At 38.0% G+C, this 17,916-nt stretch overlaps 1 protein-coding gene across 2 annotated transcripts in view; it reads right to left on the bottom strand.

Annotated features, from left to right (window-relative positions):
• The window catches only part of DTNBP1 (dystrobrevin binding protein 1), a 99,778-nt gene that overhangs the window by 72,660 nt on the left and 9,202 nt on the right, over positions 1–17,916 (bottom strand). Inside the window, exons 2-5 of one of the 2 annotated variants that reach the window (XM_018038770.1) lie at positions 16,717–16,770; positions 15,587–15,637; positions 10,509–10,569; positions 1,552–1,684 (exon numbers count right to left, since the gene is read on the bottom strand). In XM_018038770.1, coding sequence (XP_017894259.1) covers positions 1,552–1,684; positions 10,509–10,569; positions 15,587–15,637; positions 16,717–16,770 — 299 coding nt within the window. The remainder of the gene's footprint in view (positions 1–1,551; positions 1,685–10,508; positions 10,570–15,586; positions 15,638–16,716; positions 16,771–17,916) is intronic. The other variant, XM_018038771.1, reaches the window with a different exon arrangement.

Below are 17,916 nucleotides of genomic sequence, written 5' to 3' on the forward strand. Positions count from 1 at the left end.
AAAGTGGCTAAAAGGAATATTCCCCCAGTGTCTTGGAGGCTTTTCCTGTCAGTTACCAAAGGCTTGAGAAGGACCATTCCTATACCTACAAGAGGGAAATAAGGCCAGAGGGCCTTCCTCCTAAACCCAGAGTCTCTTTTCCCCTACCCTGCTTTCAGAAATAACAGAACACTGATTCCAGGGCTTCAGGAACGTGAGTCATGGGGTCTGCTGACAGGTGCCACTCCAAATGCCTCATCCTCCATGGAGTACGTCATCACTGCGGCTGGGATCCTGGATGCACACCTTACTGTGTGTGACCCTGAGCAAGTCTCCACCCCTTCCAAGCCCAATTTGCCTAAGCTGTAAAGTGGGATAACAAAAGCTACTTCTGCAGGGATCTTGTGAGGATTGTAAATAATGTCTGTAAAGCACCTAACCATCTCCGACATATAGTAGGCGCTACGAACGTTAGCTTCCCTGGTGGCTCAGATGGTAAAGCGTCTGTCTACAATGCGGGAAACCCGGGTTTGATCCCTGGGTCGGGAAGATACTCTGGAGAAGGAAATGGCAATCCACTCCAGTACTACTGCCTGGAAAACCCCATGGACAGAAGAGCTTGGTAGGCTACAGTCCACGGGGTCGCAAAGAGTCGGACACGACTGAGGGACTTCACTTCACAAACGTTAGCGGCATTCCAAATACCAGTGGGGTTCATTTTATTCACACACACAAGTTTTATGCTTTGTTAATTACTTGCTTTGTAAATCAGCTTTGTTTTGCTTTTAAAAATGTAGTACTGAAAAACAGAAGAGATGGTGGAGTAGCTTTACACCTTCTTAGCTATTAAGACTCAGGTTATTAGCTCAAGAAAGTCATCTCCTATGTAGGTAGTCCCTACCTCTTACTTCACTAAGATCTTAAGCTTGGTTAGAAAATAATAAGCCACAATGTTATACTATGATGTGGCCCTGTCTAGCATAAAAGTCAATTTTCTGAATATAAGCCCAAGAAACAAATATCAGCATGACTCTTCTCAATAAAAACAAAAAATTAATATATAATCTTCCACAAGGTATAAAGTTAGCCTAACAGGTACCCTCATTTAATTGTATCTGTTTAATATTTTATCAGTTTAAGGAGAAAAAAAGAGCGTATTTCAAGACATGAAGCTCTGAGCAAACCCAGTATTAAAAGCAACAACTTCCAGAGTACAGCCTTTAGTCATAACAAAGCCACCATAACCCCTTTCATTTCCTACGTTTACACTTTTAAACAGAGACTTAAAGTCAGAAAAACAACCCCGAGTCACTTTAAGAATCAACAAGAGTATGTTTTCTGAGCAGAACAGAGGCAGAAAAAGGTAGTGGTGTATTTTAAAAATCATTTCCACATTTTAAATCATCGTTTTTTTGTCAAATCATCAGTTAATCAGAATATGAAATTAATTAGAACTATTTCCCTCCAAATCCTGTTAACCAATAAGATTAATGTATTCATAGAAAGCTTTGGACTCACGCCAAATTATTTTCCTTCCTAGAAGCAGCGTCTAGAGGCTAACGGGTAACTTACTCAGACTTGCCGTCAGGGACTCTAAGTCTGCGATGAGGCCTGGAAGCTGCTGAAGCTGCTGCTGCAGGTCCCGGAGGCTCGCCTGCTTCTTCTCCCAGTGCGCGGAGAGCATGACCACCTCGCTGTCCACCCGCTGCAACACGGAAGGGGAGGGTCAGGCCCACGGGACTGCAGACACAGAGCTCAGACCGGCATAATGAGAGCCAGCCCATGTTATCTTTAAAAACCCTTCCACTGGGGTACAGACAACACAATACTCTGAGGAGACTGGCGTTGTTTTCTTTCTTAGAAAAGAACCACCTTAATATCCAGTGCAGAAAAACCTCAAATTACGGGTTGTATCGGTGCATCTTAACCCGGGAAAGAGAAAGTTCAGCCACGACCTTAGAAGTCACTTCTAACTACACCCTGTTTTTAAGTAAACCATGTATTTGCACAATTCAAATCTAGAAGAAATAAAACCGAAAACAGCCACTAACAACTGAAAAGAAAACAAACAAAAACAAACCCCAGACATAATGAATGGGTAATTATTTGCCTTACAAAAGGACTTCTTTTGAAAGAAAAGTTCCCTAATGCATTTAGAATATACCATGATTCAGTTTCCATTTAAACAGGAATGTTCACTGAATAAAGATAAATGGTACTTGTATACGAAGGAATCCCTGAGGCAACTGAACAATTTCAGAAAAAAAGGAGAAAAGGATTTATACTAACAAATTCAGAAGTGAAAGGTTCCTAATAGCAGGGATGTGAGATGCTAGGCTAGCCTAAAAGAATTCTGACTTCTTTTCCAGAAGACTTAAAGAAAATGATAGACAGCAGTTTCTCCCAGACAGTTTTGTTTTGGTTCTAACACGGTGAGAGGGGCAAGGGCCTAGGATAAGATTTGGAAGGAGCATAGAGAGGTCATTTTTTGAAAACATCACTAGTGATGAAGAAGAAGTGTGGAAGATTCCGCATTTTGTACAATAAAGACTGCAAAATTCATTATATAACAAAAGGAAGTATATCTGAACTTTATCTGTAAAATATAAAGTTTTAATATAAAAGAGTTCACAATTAAGTTATATTAAAAAGGGACAACTTACACAACCCATGATGAAGATTCTTCAAGAGTTGAAACACAAATATAACTGATTTTTACTGAATCTCACTAAGGAAAGACCTTTCAGAGGAATAAAAACAGCAAAATAAGATACAAAATCATTTGCATATGGCGCCAGACTGTTTTAGCTTCTACATTTTAATATTCCAGGAATTCATAACATTGAAATAAAAACAACAGAGAGATCAGAAAGCTGCCCTGTTTCCTCACTTTACCCCCACCTCACCCCTCTCCCCATTGTCAGTCAGTCCACGTCGGAGGAGTAACACACACTGTCTCACACACAAGCCTCAGCTGAGCTGGAGAGGCAACACCAAGTGCTCCTCCAGGGGCACGATCATCAATTCTGCATGCTTAAAAATGCCTGTGCCAGCCAGCTTTATAAAGATCCCAGAGAGCAGTTTAAAAAGTACTGAGCATTGCTAACAGATTAATGTGGCTAATACAGCTTCTCTGTGATGCAATAGTAAGAAAATTAGGGCTTGAAATAAGAACCCGTGCCCATAGGATTCATCTGTAATATCCAACAAGCTCCTACTGAACACCTGCTCTTTGCCTGGCTCTGTTTCAGGCACTGAAGATACTGTGGTGAACAAAAAAGGAAAAAAAAAACAAAACAAACTGTGCTTTAGTTTGGAGTAGGTCTCACAAATTCTCTAAGCCTCAGTTTTTAAACACTAATAAAAGAAAAAATAATTTCCTGTATCACAGGGCTGGTGATGATAAAAGGTATTTTTCCTGGTTTATGACATATCTTTTAAAAAGTTTGTTAAATCTTAATTGCAGTGGTTAATTGTGTTAATAATTTGAAAGATCCAGAATAAACGATTTTCAGATATTAATATTTATTACTGAAAAGTAAAATGAAACATAAATATTAAAACTTAAGTACAGTATAGTTCATGCCTTCCACAAAATTCAAAATCATATTCTGTATATAGAATATAAGAAGTGTACATAAGAAGAATCTATCAAAATACATTCAAATATTACTTTAATTTAAAAGAATGGGATATTGAATGGATTTTTCAAAATCATTATCAACAATTATGTAACAAGAGGAAAGCATTTTGAGCATTTTCTATGTGCCAGGTCCTGTGTTAAGCAATTTACATTAAAAACAGAGCAACCTTGTAAACAGAGCAATATTATTACATTCATTTTACAGAAGAAGAAACTGAGGTGCAATGAAGACAAGTCACTTTCTCAAGAGCCACACAGGACCTAGATTGAATCCCATTAATCTGACACTTAAGCCCACACCCTTAATCAATCTTCTAGGGACTGTGTATGCAGGGACACAAAAGGAAGAAAAGTAAAAAGGAGTGAAAGAAAAGGTTCTGAGAAACTGTACTTTAGCTTTACTTAACAAGGAAGGAGCCATCTTCAGAAGGCCAATTTTTCTCCTCTAAGTAAACAGTTCTGAATAAATCCAGATTTAACACCAGAAAATCAAGTTTAAGTAGCAAGACAAACCCACAGTTTGGGCTTGTTCCCAAAGTTACAAATCATCGCAAAAGTCCTTCTGGTAGCCACTGAAGTTAGGGAGAACAAAGAAAAGGCTGGGACCCAAGTGATTTTCAAAATGGGTAATATTGGGGTAATAAAACAATATAAAACCTTTTATATTTGTTAAAAAACAGTTCAGCATTTTGGGGGAATGCTTTCCTGATAGCTCAGTTGGTAAAGAACCCGCCTGCAATGAGGGAGACCTGGGTTTGATCCCTGGGCTGTGAAGATCCCCTGGCTAAGGGAAAGACTACCCACTCCAGTATCCTGGCCTGGAGAATTCCATGGATGAGTCCATGCAGTGGCAAAGAGTCGGACACGACTGAGCGACTTTCACTTTCACTTAGTTCATGTGATTTTGAAACAACTCTGTTTGCTAAGCAGGGTAAATGGTGTTATACCATTTTATGTGAGTCAGCTAGAAACAGAGAGACTCCGTTTATCTGCCCAAGGCCAAAACGTATTACTGCAGAAACCAGGCATTCCCACAACCAGTTCAGTCCACTCCCCACCACAAGCAGAAGAGATCCAAGCTGGAATCCAAAGAGAACGAAGCATGCCTGATTTAACCAGCTTACATACCAAGTTGTTAAAGCATGAGTCTTAAAAGAGTTCAATCTGAAGGCAAGCAAGTGTTTCACAACAATAAAAAGCATAAGCAAATAATGCACTGGAAGTCTAACTTTAGAAAGTTACCCTCAGAATCTAACCCCTAAGTCACTATCAATTTATGTGTTTATTTACCTACTGAGGGAAAAACAAATCAAAGAACTTGTAAAAAAAAAAATCTTGTAGAAAAAGTCTAGACAACAAAGTTACATTGAACAAACTGTTTGCTAAAGCAACATTGCTCTAAATTTTAAGACTATAAATAAGAATTAGCTTTATAGTAGTTAAGTATAAAATAACTTGTCAAAGAAGACTGAATTATCCCTAAGTATATTTGCCCTGGCAGATTGACATTGACTAAAGGCCACTAAAGACACATGAGCATGGCCTGACAAAATACACAATAGAACAGTTTCTTAAAGATATACATTTAAGAAATTTACAGATGTCTCAACAATACATCAGAGAGATTTACAATAAATTTTCATTTTTCAATCTGAGAACTATATTTCTGGAAGCCAATAGTGGCACTTTTGATAAGATAGGGATCTTACAATAAAAAAGTATACAACTATGAAAATATTATGTATTCCCCCCCATATAATACATTCAGCAACAGAACCCCCAGGAAATTCTTTCTCCAACATATTTTAATATGAAATGCTTCTTACAATCAAAAGAACCATCTTTGTTAAAGCTCCTCTATAGGATACAGTCTTCACTGAACATTGTGGGATTCATCCAGATTGATACACGGAGGTATAATGGTTCACTAACTTTCACTGCTGCATAGCATTTGATCTTTTTGCAGCATTTCCCTGAACAGGGATGGAACCTGGGCCCCCTGCACTGGGAGCGTGGGGTCAGCCACTGGACTACCAGGGAAGTCCCTGATCCCATAAATAAAAATTACTCTACAGGGAGACTTTGGGACTGTCTAAAGTTTCAACAGAACCTGCTATAAACATTCTGGAACAAACCTGGTGCACACAGGCAATTTTCGCAAATTAGGTTCCAACGCGTCCCAGGTATTGAGCTCCTCACTGCACCCTCCTTCCCCACCGCCCAGTGGCTCAACTGAGCTGGACCTCCTCCAGCCTAGCCACCTCTGACTTCAGGGCCTCTCATCTATTTGTCACACTTAATGAACAGATGATACCATACCAAAACATCACAGGGCAAAGCGGGGGACACAATGCTACAGAAATCTCCCTAGGAGAACTGTGGTTTCAAAAGCTTTGTGGAATTTCAATTTTTACTTCACGCCAGCTCATTTTTCTAATGTCACTGTGCCAATCGATTTACGCCCCCTAGTTCTAGCTGTTCCCCATCATGCTGCTGGGGAAGGGAAAACTGTCATCAGTGAATAATGACTGTCTGCACAGAAAATTCAAGGCTCCTTAAATGCTTGATAATCTAATGAGTGTAAATCTGAGGTTTTAATTTGTATTTCCTTGCCTTCTAATTGATTTTAAACATGTTTTCACATTTACTGGCCACTCATGCTTTTTGTTCAGGGTAATGTCTGGTCATACCTCTCGTGCACTTTTTAATGGCTTACTGTTCCCTTTTTTTATTAGTGTGCAGAGGTTTTTCATATTTTTTGAACCCTAGCCCTCTGTTTTGTGAACTGCATAACTTTTTCATGGTACTGCTTGATGAACAGAAGATTTGATAAAAATTATCAATATTTTACTTTATGGTTGGTGTTTATTATGCCTTGTTAAAGAAACCTTTCTCTGCCCTGAGATCTTAGCTTGTCCACTATTGTCTAAAAAATGTAGTTTTCCCTTTCACATTTAAATCTGATGGAGCCAAAATCTGAACCAAGATCTTCAGCTTTTATTCAACACTATATTGGAAGTCCTACCCACTACAAAAAGATGAAGAATTGAAAAGACTGGTAGGTTTCTGTTTCTTCCCTTCCATCTTCACAAAACTCCCATCCCAGATGCAAATTATCAGAATAAGACGATTTAGTAAGATGATTGACTATGAAATCAAAGTACTACAAGTCAAATACTGCAGGTTTTGGTAGCTATAAGGACAAGAGTTCCCACTCCAGTACTCTTGCCTGGAAAATCCCATGGATGGAGGAGCCTGGTAGGCTGCAGTTCATGGAGTAGCAACGAGTCGGACACGACTGAGCGACTTCACTTTCACTTTTCACTTTCATGCATTAGAGAAGGAAATGGCAACCCACTCCAGTGTTCTTGCCTGGAGAATCCCAGGGACAGAGGAGCCTGGTAGGTTGCCGTCTATGGGGTTGCACAGAGTCAGACACGACTGAAATGACTTAGCAGCAGCAGCAGAGGACAAAAGTTACCATCTATTAAAAACTTGCTAAAATGTTTTACTCTGAATTAATTTTATCGAATGTATTTTCTGCATCTGATGATCATATATTTTTCTCTTAATTTATTAACATAGTCAACTGCATATAAAAGATTTTCTAATGTTAAGCCAACCTTTCAATCCTGGAATAAACCTGTTTTTTTTTTTTTTTTTAATGCAAGGCTGGATTTAGTTTGTCAACACAGCCATATATAGCAGGTTGTTTCCCAGACAGAACGCTACTTGTTATCATCCAACATTTACAAAGTAAACACAAAGTTCTGGCTCATATTTATATAGGAAAGCTTTACATTTAAGCTTGATATAGATTTTAAAACAATGTGTGAGAAGATTCTCAAATTAAATTTCAGACAACACTGTCAGAATACGAGAATCAAAGACAGCACGAGGAGCCCATCATGAAGGAGAGGCAGGCCCTGCACACTGTGGGGATTGAGGGGCCACAACACTGCACACGAGGCAGCTGGGTGTCAACCAGTGCACATCACAAGCTTGGAGGCGGAAGGCTGTGTCTGAAGCACCTGATGTCCTAACAAACTGCTACCATCTATAGATGTTTTGCTGGTTTTAAACAGAAATATTTAAGAAAGCTGGTGGAGGGCTTGGGGTTGATATGTAGCACATAATGACTTTTCCAATTTAGAGCGTGTCAAGTAGGTTCCTGGATAGAGCGCACAGAACATCTGATTTCCAGAAACAGGCTGCTGAAGTTAAGTGAGAGCTCATATCTCTATTCTGTTTATAGTTTTTGTGTCTGTACTCATGAATGGGACTGGACTCCAATTTCACTTTCTCATACTTTGCTTGTTGGGGTTCAGGATCATGCCCATTGCATGACTGATTCTAGCCTCATGCAATGGCAGGGCAGCTTCCTCTTGTTTCACTTGCTGCACGAGTCTGTCTAACATTGAGATGGTGGATTCTCTGAAAGTCTCATAGAACTCTCCTATATAACTTGGTGGGCCTGGTGCTTTCCTAGTGAAAAGATTAATTATTAACAGTTTCTTTAGTGGCTATAAGATTATTCAGGATTTGTACTGCTTTTAGAATTAGTTTTAGTAAAAGTTTCTGGGCTTTCCCCATGAGTCACAAAATAAAGAATCTGCCTGCAAGGCAGGAGACCTGGGTTCGATTCCTGGGTTGGGAGGATCCCCTGAAGAAGAGAATGGCTACCCACTCTAGTATTCTTGCCTGGGGAATTCCACGGACAGAGGAGCCTGGAGGGCGGTCTACAGTCCATGGGGTCACAGAGTTGGACACAACTGAGCAACCAAAACTTTAGTAAAAATGTCTAGTATTTTGCCATTTTGCCTCTGTTTTCAAATGTGTCCTAGAGTTGTTCACAAACTCTTATCTTTTCACTTTCTGCTATAGCTATAGTTATATTCTTTAATTCTTAAAACTATTCGTCCTTTTATTCTTAATCAATATAATCAGATAGCTACCATATTTTATTGGCTTAGATGGTAAAGCGTCTGCCTACAATGCGGGAGACCCAGGTTTGATCCCTGGGTTGGGAAGATCCTCTGGAGAAGGAAATGGCAACCCACTCCAGTACTCTTGCCTGGAAAATCCCATGAACGGAGGAGCATGGTAGGCTACAGTCCATGGGGTCGCAAAGAGTCGGACACGACTGAGCGACTTTACTTACTTACTTACCATATTTTATTAGTCTTCTAAGAACTTGTGACTTTGTCTAGCGTCTATTGTATTTTTACATTCTATTTCATTTACTTCTCTCATCTTTGTCATCTCTTTCATTCTTCCTTCATGATTTATTCTGTTCTCTGATTCTTAAGTTACATTAGCTCATTGACTTTCAGTCTATGTTTCATCTATAAAATTTCCCTCTAAGTAGTTTTTGACAACTTACACAATACACATGTAGTAATTATTGAACCATAAATGATGCATAATATACATATTTAATTTGCAAACAGACGGATTTTTCAAAGTTCTTTTCCTATACCAACTTTCAGGGTCATTTGCACCAGAATCACAGAATATTCTGTATGACTTGATTTACATGAAACTTGTGAGAACTGCTTTGTGGCCCAGTACATGGTCAGTTTTTAGGTGCTCCAGGTGTACTTTAAAGAATTTATTGCCTCCTTTTGCCAACAGGTAGCTTTTCTTTTCTTTCTTTTTAAAAATGTCCTAAATTATCCTTTCACCAAGAGTATCTAGAGTCTAGGAGTCTAGGAGTCTCAGACTCAGTTCCCCATAGACAAAAATCTCCTATCCCAATAAATCTCTTACTAAGACATTTGTTTTACTATTTGAACCCTGCTTCCACGTTTTTTTTTTTCAACCACTCTCATTTCAGTTCCCTGCTGTTTTTGTTTGCTTGTTTTGGCCCTTTAGGACTTCCCTTAATTTTTGTAAGCTTACTGCATTTAAATTAAAAAAAAAAAAATCTATCCAGCATTTAAGGGTTTTACACTTACAGGACTTTTCACAGTATTCAGTCTGCCTACTGACAGAAGCCTATAGTCTTCCTTTTCCGTAATTTCTAAAGTGAAAGTGAAAGTGAAGTTGCTTAGTCATGTCCGACTCTTTGCGACCCATGGACTCTAGCCCACCAAGCTCCTCTGTCCATGGGATTCTCCAGGCAAGAATACTGGAGTGGGTTGCCATTTTCTTCTCCAGTAATTTCTAAGAGAAACACTAATGCCTAAATTTTATCATGTGTATTACCATGTTCTATGTAACTATTACAGCTTCACTAATTCAGGTAAATGGTAAAGTCAGTTTAAATTAATTAAAAGTCAGAATCACAGATGTGTTTTTAGAAAGAAAGAAAGTTTGACTGACATCAGTAGCAGAATATTTGATCTTGGCTAAAAAAGCTTTAAGTATATATACCAAATAATTTTAATTATAAATCACTTTTATTCATTACACACTCTGTAGAGCTAGAAAATAGGTTGTTTCTCTAAGAAATTAAGGTTGACTCCTGAGATTTTTATATTTATTTGCTAATAAGCAAACTAATGATTTTAAGTAGACTGAGCAAAGTTAAACTGTTGTCCCCACCAAAGGAATTCTTAAATAGTGAGTAGAAAGAAATGACATAATTTACATAAAATGCAAAGGTACCAGACCTCAAATTCAAAGCATTATACCTCGATGAACCGAAGAGTCACTTGCGACTCTAGAATAAAAGTTATAAACTCTCTAAGCTAACTAAATTACTTGACTGAGAAATTACAAAAAAGTGCTTTATTTAGGGTGTTTCATAATCAACTACAAAATTCACTTTAAGATATCCTGTCAAACATTTTAACACAATTATAAATTTAATTTCTTAAAAATAAGCATTTAAGACTGCAAAAGTATATTTTCCCTGTAAGTATAAGACGAGCTGATTCTTTACCTCTCCAGCACTTGCACATTCCTTGGCCCTCCTGTGGAGCGCAGCCCATGTATCTTCATACCTAAGAAAGGCAAAAAATAATAATAATAATAATTCAAAATAAAAGCCACACATTAAAAAAATCCTATCTAAAATACAACCTGTGGTCTCAGAAAGGAAACGCTCAAAAAGTAATGGAGACATTCTGCATACACACAGACATTAACTTGAAGGGGCTTCTAACTGCCAAATCTGGGACACCAGATTTGGTAGAAAAAATAATGGTAGAAATGGGTTAGAGCTCATAGATGAAAACCAACAGCCATGAGCTTATAGTGATTTAAATAAACAAACAAATAAATAAATGGGGCAGACGGGGGAAAACCTCTTCCTTACAGTAGAATTCCAATAAATAATGATAGAAAAAAAAATGAGAAAAATAGAAAATCACCATTTGGTAAACACAATGAATTATTTCAGGCAAGAACTGTAACAGATGCTAAAATTAGTGGGTGAAAATATGAAGAGAAACAGGATATTTTCATAAATTCATCATAAAACTCATAGGGGAATATCAAGGGATCCTGAAAAGCCAAAATAATCTTAAAAAGAAGAACAAAGTTGGAAGACACACACTTCTTAATTTCAAAACATACTAGAAAGCTATAATAATCAAAAGTATGGTACTGGCATAATGGGAGACATATAGGCCAATGAAATAGAACCCAGAAATAAACCCTTGCATGTATGGTCAAATAACTTTTGACAAGTGTGCCAAGATCATTAAATGCGGAAAGGATAGTCTTTTCAACAAATATGCTGGTGCTGGGAAAACTGCATATCCACAGGCAAAAGAATGAAGCTGGACTCTTAACACCATATACAAAAATTAAACAAAAATGGATCAAAAAATCCAAACATAAGACCCAAAACTATAAAATTTTTAGAAGAAAACATGAGCTTCTTGCCATCACATTTGGTAATGATTTCTTGGATATAACACCAAAGGCATAGGCAACAAAGAAAATAAACAAATTGGACTTAATCAAAATTAGACACTTTTGTGCATCAAAGAATACAATCAACAAATAAAAGGCAACCAATAAAATGGAAGAAAATAAATACAAATCACATATTTGACAAATGATTAAAATCCAGAATTAATAGAAAACGCCCAACACTCGACAGTAAAAAAAAAAACTCTATCCAAAAACAGGCAAAGGACTTGAATAGATATTTCTCCAAAGAAGATATATAAATGGCCAATAAGCACATGAGAAGCTCACCATCATCATCATTCAGTTCAGTCGCGCCCTACTCTTTGCGACCCCATTAATCGCAGCATGCCAGGGCTCCTTGTCCATCACCAACTCCTGGAGTTCACCCAAACCCATGTCCATTGTGTTGGTGATGCCATCTAACCATTTCATCCTCTGTTGTCCCCTTCTCCTCCTGCCCTCAATCTTTCCCAGCATCAGGGTCTTTTCCAATGAGTCAGCTCTCCGCATCAGGTGGCCAAAGTATCAGGTGTTTCAGCTTCAACATCAGTCCCTCCAATGAACACCCAGGACTGATCTCCTTTAGGATGGACTGAATCAAAACCACCATGAGACACCACTTCACACCAATGAGAATGGAAACAAAAAAAACTCGGCAAGCCCCAAAACAAGATTTGGTGAGAATATGGAGAAATGGCAACTGGAAAAATGTGCACTGCCCTAGTGGCTCAGATGGTAAAGAATCTGCCTGCAATGCAGGAGACATGGATTCTATCCCTGGGTTGGGAAGATCCCCTGGAGAAGGAAATGGCAGCCCACCGCAGTATTCTTGCTTGAGAATCCCGTGGACAGAGGAGCCTGGCAGGCTGCAGTCCACGGGGTGGCAAACAGTCAGACACGACTGAGCGACTAACACACACACGGGAATATAAAATAGTGCAGCTGCTCAGCAGTATATTGGTTCTTCAAAAAATTAACGTACAATCACCATCTGATTCAGCATTTCCTCTTCTGAGGATACACCACCAAAAAACTGAAAGCTGGGTCATAAAGAGATACTTGCACACCCATGTTCATAGCAGCATTATTCACAACAGCTAAAAAATCAAAGCAACTTGTGCCTATTAATGGATGAAGGTATAAGCAAAATATGGCATATTCATACAATAGGATATTATTCAGCCTGAAAAAGGAAGGAACTTCCTTTGAATTAGTGGTGATGACAGCGGTGATCACTGTGTAATGTACATATCAAATCACTGTGTTGTGTACCAGGAACTAACAAAGTATTGTAGGTCAATTATACTTCAAACACAAGCAAGCAAACAAATAGAGAAAGAGATTAGATTTGTGGTTACCACAGGTGGAGGGACAGGGAATTGAATGAAGGCAGTGAAAAGGTACAAACTTCTAGTTTGTAAGATAAAAGAGTACCAGGAATGTAGTGTACATTATTAATATAATTAACAATACTGAACATTATATATGAAAGTTGCTAGAATAAATTCTGAGTTCTTATCACAAGAAAAACATTTTTTTCTTTTTCTTTTTTATCTATATGAGACGGTGAATGCTCACTAAATTCACTCGTGGCAATTGTCTCATGAAGTAAGTCAAATCATTATGCGGCAATAACTTAAGCTTACATAGAGGTGTATGCCAATTAAATCTCAATAAGACTCGAAAATATATTAAGTGAAATAAGCCAATCACAAGAAGACAAGCGCTGCATGATTCCACCTACAAATGGTACCTAAAGTAGTCAGATTTATAGAAAGAGAACAATGGTTGCCAGTGGCAGAGGTCTGCAAGATGAAAAGCCTCTTGGAGACTGGATGTACAACAGTGTGAATGCGGTTGACATTAGTGTGCTGTACACTTAAAAATGGTTAAGATGGCAAAATTTTATGTTATCGTATTTACACAGTATTTTAACAATCTAAAAAAATTTTATGATTTCGATATTTAAAATGGTCTCTCCTCCACTCAGCACTAGTTTCAGAGAGAAAATACTGTTTCAGTGCAATGAACAGACACATTATAGATATGGCTGTAAATTTTTCAGATAAAGTCCCCAAAAGTACCCCAAAACTACTACACAGAGAAGTCTACACATCTGAAATAAGCAACTTTCAATGAAGCTGTTTCAATTAAATCACTAGATTAAAAAAGTATAAAGATAACATGCAAACAGTATATCACGGATTGATTTGTATTCTACCTCCTTTCAAAGTCACTTGTCTTCCTCACTCAACAAAAAAAACAAGCAGGAAATTAATGTCAAATTAAGCACCTAGAGAAGGAAAAAAAAAATGCCCAGATTCAGCAAGCATAAAAAGAAACTGAATATAAAGCTAGAAAACGGAAAGCAACGGGCAGGCATAGCTGATTGTGCCATGACACACGCAGATAAGGCGAAGGAGCGTACCCTCTGCTGCACACACGGCTACCGCTTGGCCATTAGATGCCACGTCACTAGATACAGAACTGCAGATGATAACACATGCAAACCATACACTTATTTTCATAACAGCTGAGTTTTAATTTAAAGCATAACATTCATGCTTTTAAAGTGCATAATTCACAGCATATTCACAGAGTTGGGGCAACTATCACCACGGATTCCAAAACATTTCATCATCCTGAAAAGAAACCCCATATCCATTAGCAGTCATTACTCATTCCCCTCTCTTCTCCAAATCTTGGCAAACACTATCCTTCTGCCTGTTCCGGACATAGCATATCAATAGAACCATACACTATGTGCCTTTTTTGTTCCATCCTCGCATTTAGCGCAATGTTTTTAAGTTTTATTCAAGATGTGCAAGATGTAGTGTGCCTCAGCACTTCATTCCATTTTGTGGCTGAATAATGTTCCATTGTGTGGAGACACCAAATTATTCATTCATCCTTTGATGAGTATTTGTGCTGTTTCTACTTTTTGGCTATTATGAATGATATTGCTTTATGAATGATACTGGGCTTCCCCTGTGGTTCACGTGGTAAAGAATCCACCTGCAATGCGAGAGACCTGGGTTCGATCCCTGGGTGGGGAAGATCCCCTGGAGGAGGGCATGGAACCCATTCCAGTATCCTAGCCTGGAGAATCCCCATGGACAGGGGAGCCTGAATGAAAGATACTCCTATTATGCACATTTGTGTGCAAATTTTGACATAAATGTAAGTTTTCAATTCTTTTGGTGTGAATTTGCTGGATCACATGGTAATTCTACTCTTAACTTTTTGAGAAAACTAACAAACTGTTTTTCACAGCAGCTGTGCCATTTTACACTCCCACCAGAAGAGCATAAGGGTTCTAACTTCTCCACATCTTTGCCAACACTTGTTGTTTGTCTTTTGGATTATAGGCATGCTAGTGGGTATGAGTGGTATCTCACTGCGGTTGTGGTTTGCCCTTCCCCTTGTGACTAACGACGTTGAGAATTTTTTCATGCGCTTATTCACCATTTGCCCATCTTTTTTACAGAAATGTCTATTCAAATCATTTGCCTATTTCTTCACTGGGTTGTTTGTCTTTTTACTGTTGAGTTATAAAGGTTACTTATAGTCTAGATACAAGTACCTCAAAAGATGTGTAATTTGCAAATATTTTCTCCCCTTCTATGGATTGTTCTTTCACTTTCTTGATAGTATTCTTTAAAGAGCAAAAGGTTTTAATTTTGATAAAGTCCAATTCATCCTTTTTCCCTTTGTCACTTATGCTTTTGATGTCATCTAAGAAAATCATGTACTTGCACATCAACAGAAATGGATTGGAGAAGAAATGGTATAAAATTAAGAATCAAAGTAAGAAAATTATTGAGGACTCAAATCCAGAGTCAATTTTCTTGCAACAAAGAAACCACAAACATAATACAAGCACATGATAAAGCTATCGGTTAGTATATATAATAGTGATCAATATGCTCAAAATCTGAATGGCTTTTGTATTAATCAGTGAAATAAATGTAAAAGCCCCTGAGGGACACAATCTCTATGTTAAGGTAAAAATTTAGTTGTTTTAAGGTGTCTATCTCTAGAATTATAAAACACTTTTAGATAACAGAAGCATACCCTTTTTATTTAAATGAAAACACTTACCTGCTAAGTAATTCTAGTCCAGCAGAGTACTTCGGCAAACATGGGACAGTCCTGCCAAAAGAAACACTTATTTTTATTAAAAACTGATGCTGCTTTAGGCCAACTTACAAAAAGTTACACACAATAATTTTGATGCTGTCAATCATAATGTGGAATATTTTTAAATCGTTAATGACAACTGATCTAAACTTTTAGAAAAACATACTATTATTCTAAAGTTGTTGCTTAGTCACTAAGTTGTGTCCGACTCCCTGGCAACCCTATGGACTGTAGCCCACCAGGCTCCTCTGTCCATGGGATTTCCCAGACAAGAATACTGGAGTGGGTTGCCATTTCCCTCTCCAGGGGATCTTCCTGAGCCAGGGATCAAACCTGTGTCTCCTGCCCTGACAGGTGGGTTCTTTACCACTGAGCCACTGGGAAAGCCCCTATTCCAGAGTTAATATACTGCAACATACTATTAGCCATCACTTTGCCCTGCAGATTTTTAGCACACTATAATACAATAAACACTTTAACAGAATTCTAGCTAACAAGAAAATTTCTTTAAAGCTCCGTATCTCTAGGTTTTTAAAAAAAATTTTGGCTGTGCCAAATGGCACGCAGGATCTTAGTTCCCTCACCAGGGATGCAACCTGTGCTCCCTGCACTGTCAGCGTGGAGTTTAAATCACTGCATCACCAGGGAAGTCCCCACTGCTAGTCTTAAAGTGAAATTTAGTAGTGTGCATTATTTATTTTAAAAAATGAACAAAGCACTGCACAATACTAGTGTTTTCATATAAAACAGACAACACAGCTGAAGAGGCTCACTTGCCAAGTACTGTTTCATTAATAATTTGCTTCTCAACAATGGAGAACTTTTACTTTGCTCTTAATATACAAATAAAAATGATTAATTGTGATCAAATAATCACCGACTGTCATAGAGTAAAACAATTACCTGTCACTTTTTCAACCATTTTACAATTTTATCAGAAAAATTTCCAGGGTTAGAAAATTTAGAAAGAATCAATAAACTGTTTAGTCAGATGCACGAAACAGATGTAATACATTAATTATGCTATCATGACTATAACCAAATATTGTATGAAATTTAAGTCATAGTAAATTAAAACAGCACATGCTTACCTGGGTTTGTTTTTTACTTTAGCTTCTCTTGACTTGTCACTTAAAGTCTTCAGCCTATAATTCAACCAGTATAAAATATCACATTTTTACAGTTTAAGAAATTTTCAAATGCAAATTTCATAGCTGGTAAAATTTCTGGTTGGAAGTCAATACTTTTTCAAGAAAGAATTAAGACAACAAATATTTGTATACTGTACATAAGACACAAGTGGAAAATTCACAGCAAATATTTTTATATTTTTCTTGCCCCAAATCCCTTTTCTAGAAACATTTCCTAAATATGACTGGACTAAAGAAGCATCACTACTCTGGAAACATCAGAAAAAAGACAGTGGCCCCCATATGTGAACTTGATCAGTAATAATACTATCTAAGCAGCACATTTTACAAAATTTATTTTTACTTGAAGGATCATTGCTTTAGAGCATCATGCTGGTTTCTTCTATACATCAACATGAATCAGCCGTAAGTATACACATGTCCCCTCCCTCCTGAACCTCCCTCCAACCTCCCACCCCATCCCAGCCCTCTAGGTCATTACAGAGGCCGTGGTTTGAGTTCTCCGAGTCATACAGCAAATTCCCCGTGGCTAGCTATTCTACATATCCCAGAGTGTGTTTCCACGCTACTCTCTCCATTTGTCCCACCCTCTTCTCCCCCCAACTCCACCCAGCCCCCTCTATGTCCATAAGTCTGTTTTCTTTGTCTAACCAACACATTTTAAAGTGATACTATACTAAGCACTCTCTAAGTGCCAACATTCTGAGCAATTTTAGCTATTGATAAAAAGTTTCTAAAATACATTACAAACCTCTTTCATTAAAGAGGAGTTGGTACATTTTCTGATAATTTAGGGTCATTATCATGAACACCACTGACTGCATTTCACAACAAAACAGTACATTCCTTAGATGTTTCTGAGCTAGGAATGCCTCGTCATTTGCCAACCTGAAACCAATCTACAGTGGTTTGGGGAGTCTGTTCAGGATCCTATAGCAGTTTTTTAAAAATTTAAATTTTCTGTCTCTACCACTGGTCATCGTATCAGCTACAATTTAACTGCTTCTGCTAGCTATTCAACTATAGCAGCCTGTGTGAGTGCTAAGTCGTTTCAGTGACTCTTTGCGACCCTATGGACTGTAACCTGCCGGGCTCCTCTGTCCATGGGATTCTCCAGACAAGAATACTGGAGTGGGTTGC

This window comes from Capra hircus, chromosome 23 (genome assembly GCF_001704415.2).
Source record: "Capra hircus breed San Clemente chromosome 23, ASM170441v1, whole genome shotgun sequence".
Classification (NCBI taxonomy): Eukaryota; Metazoa; Chordata; class Mammalia; order Artiodactyla; family Bovidae; genus Capra; species Capra hircus.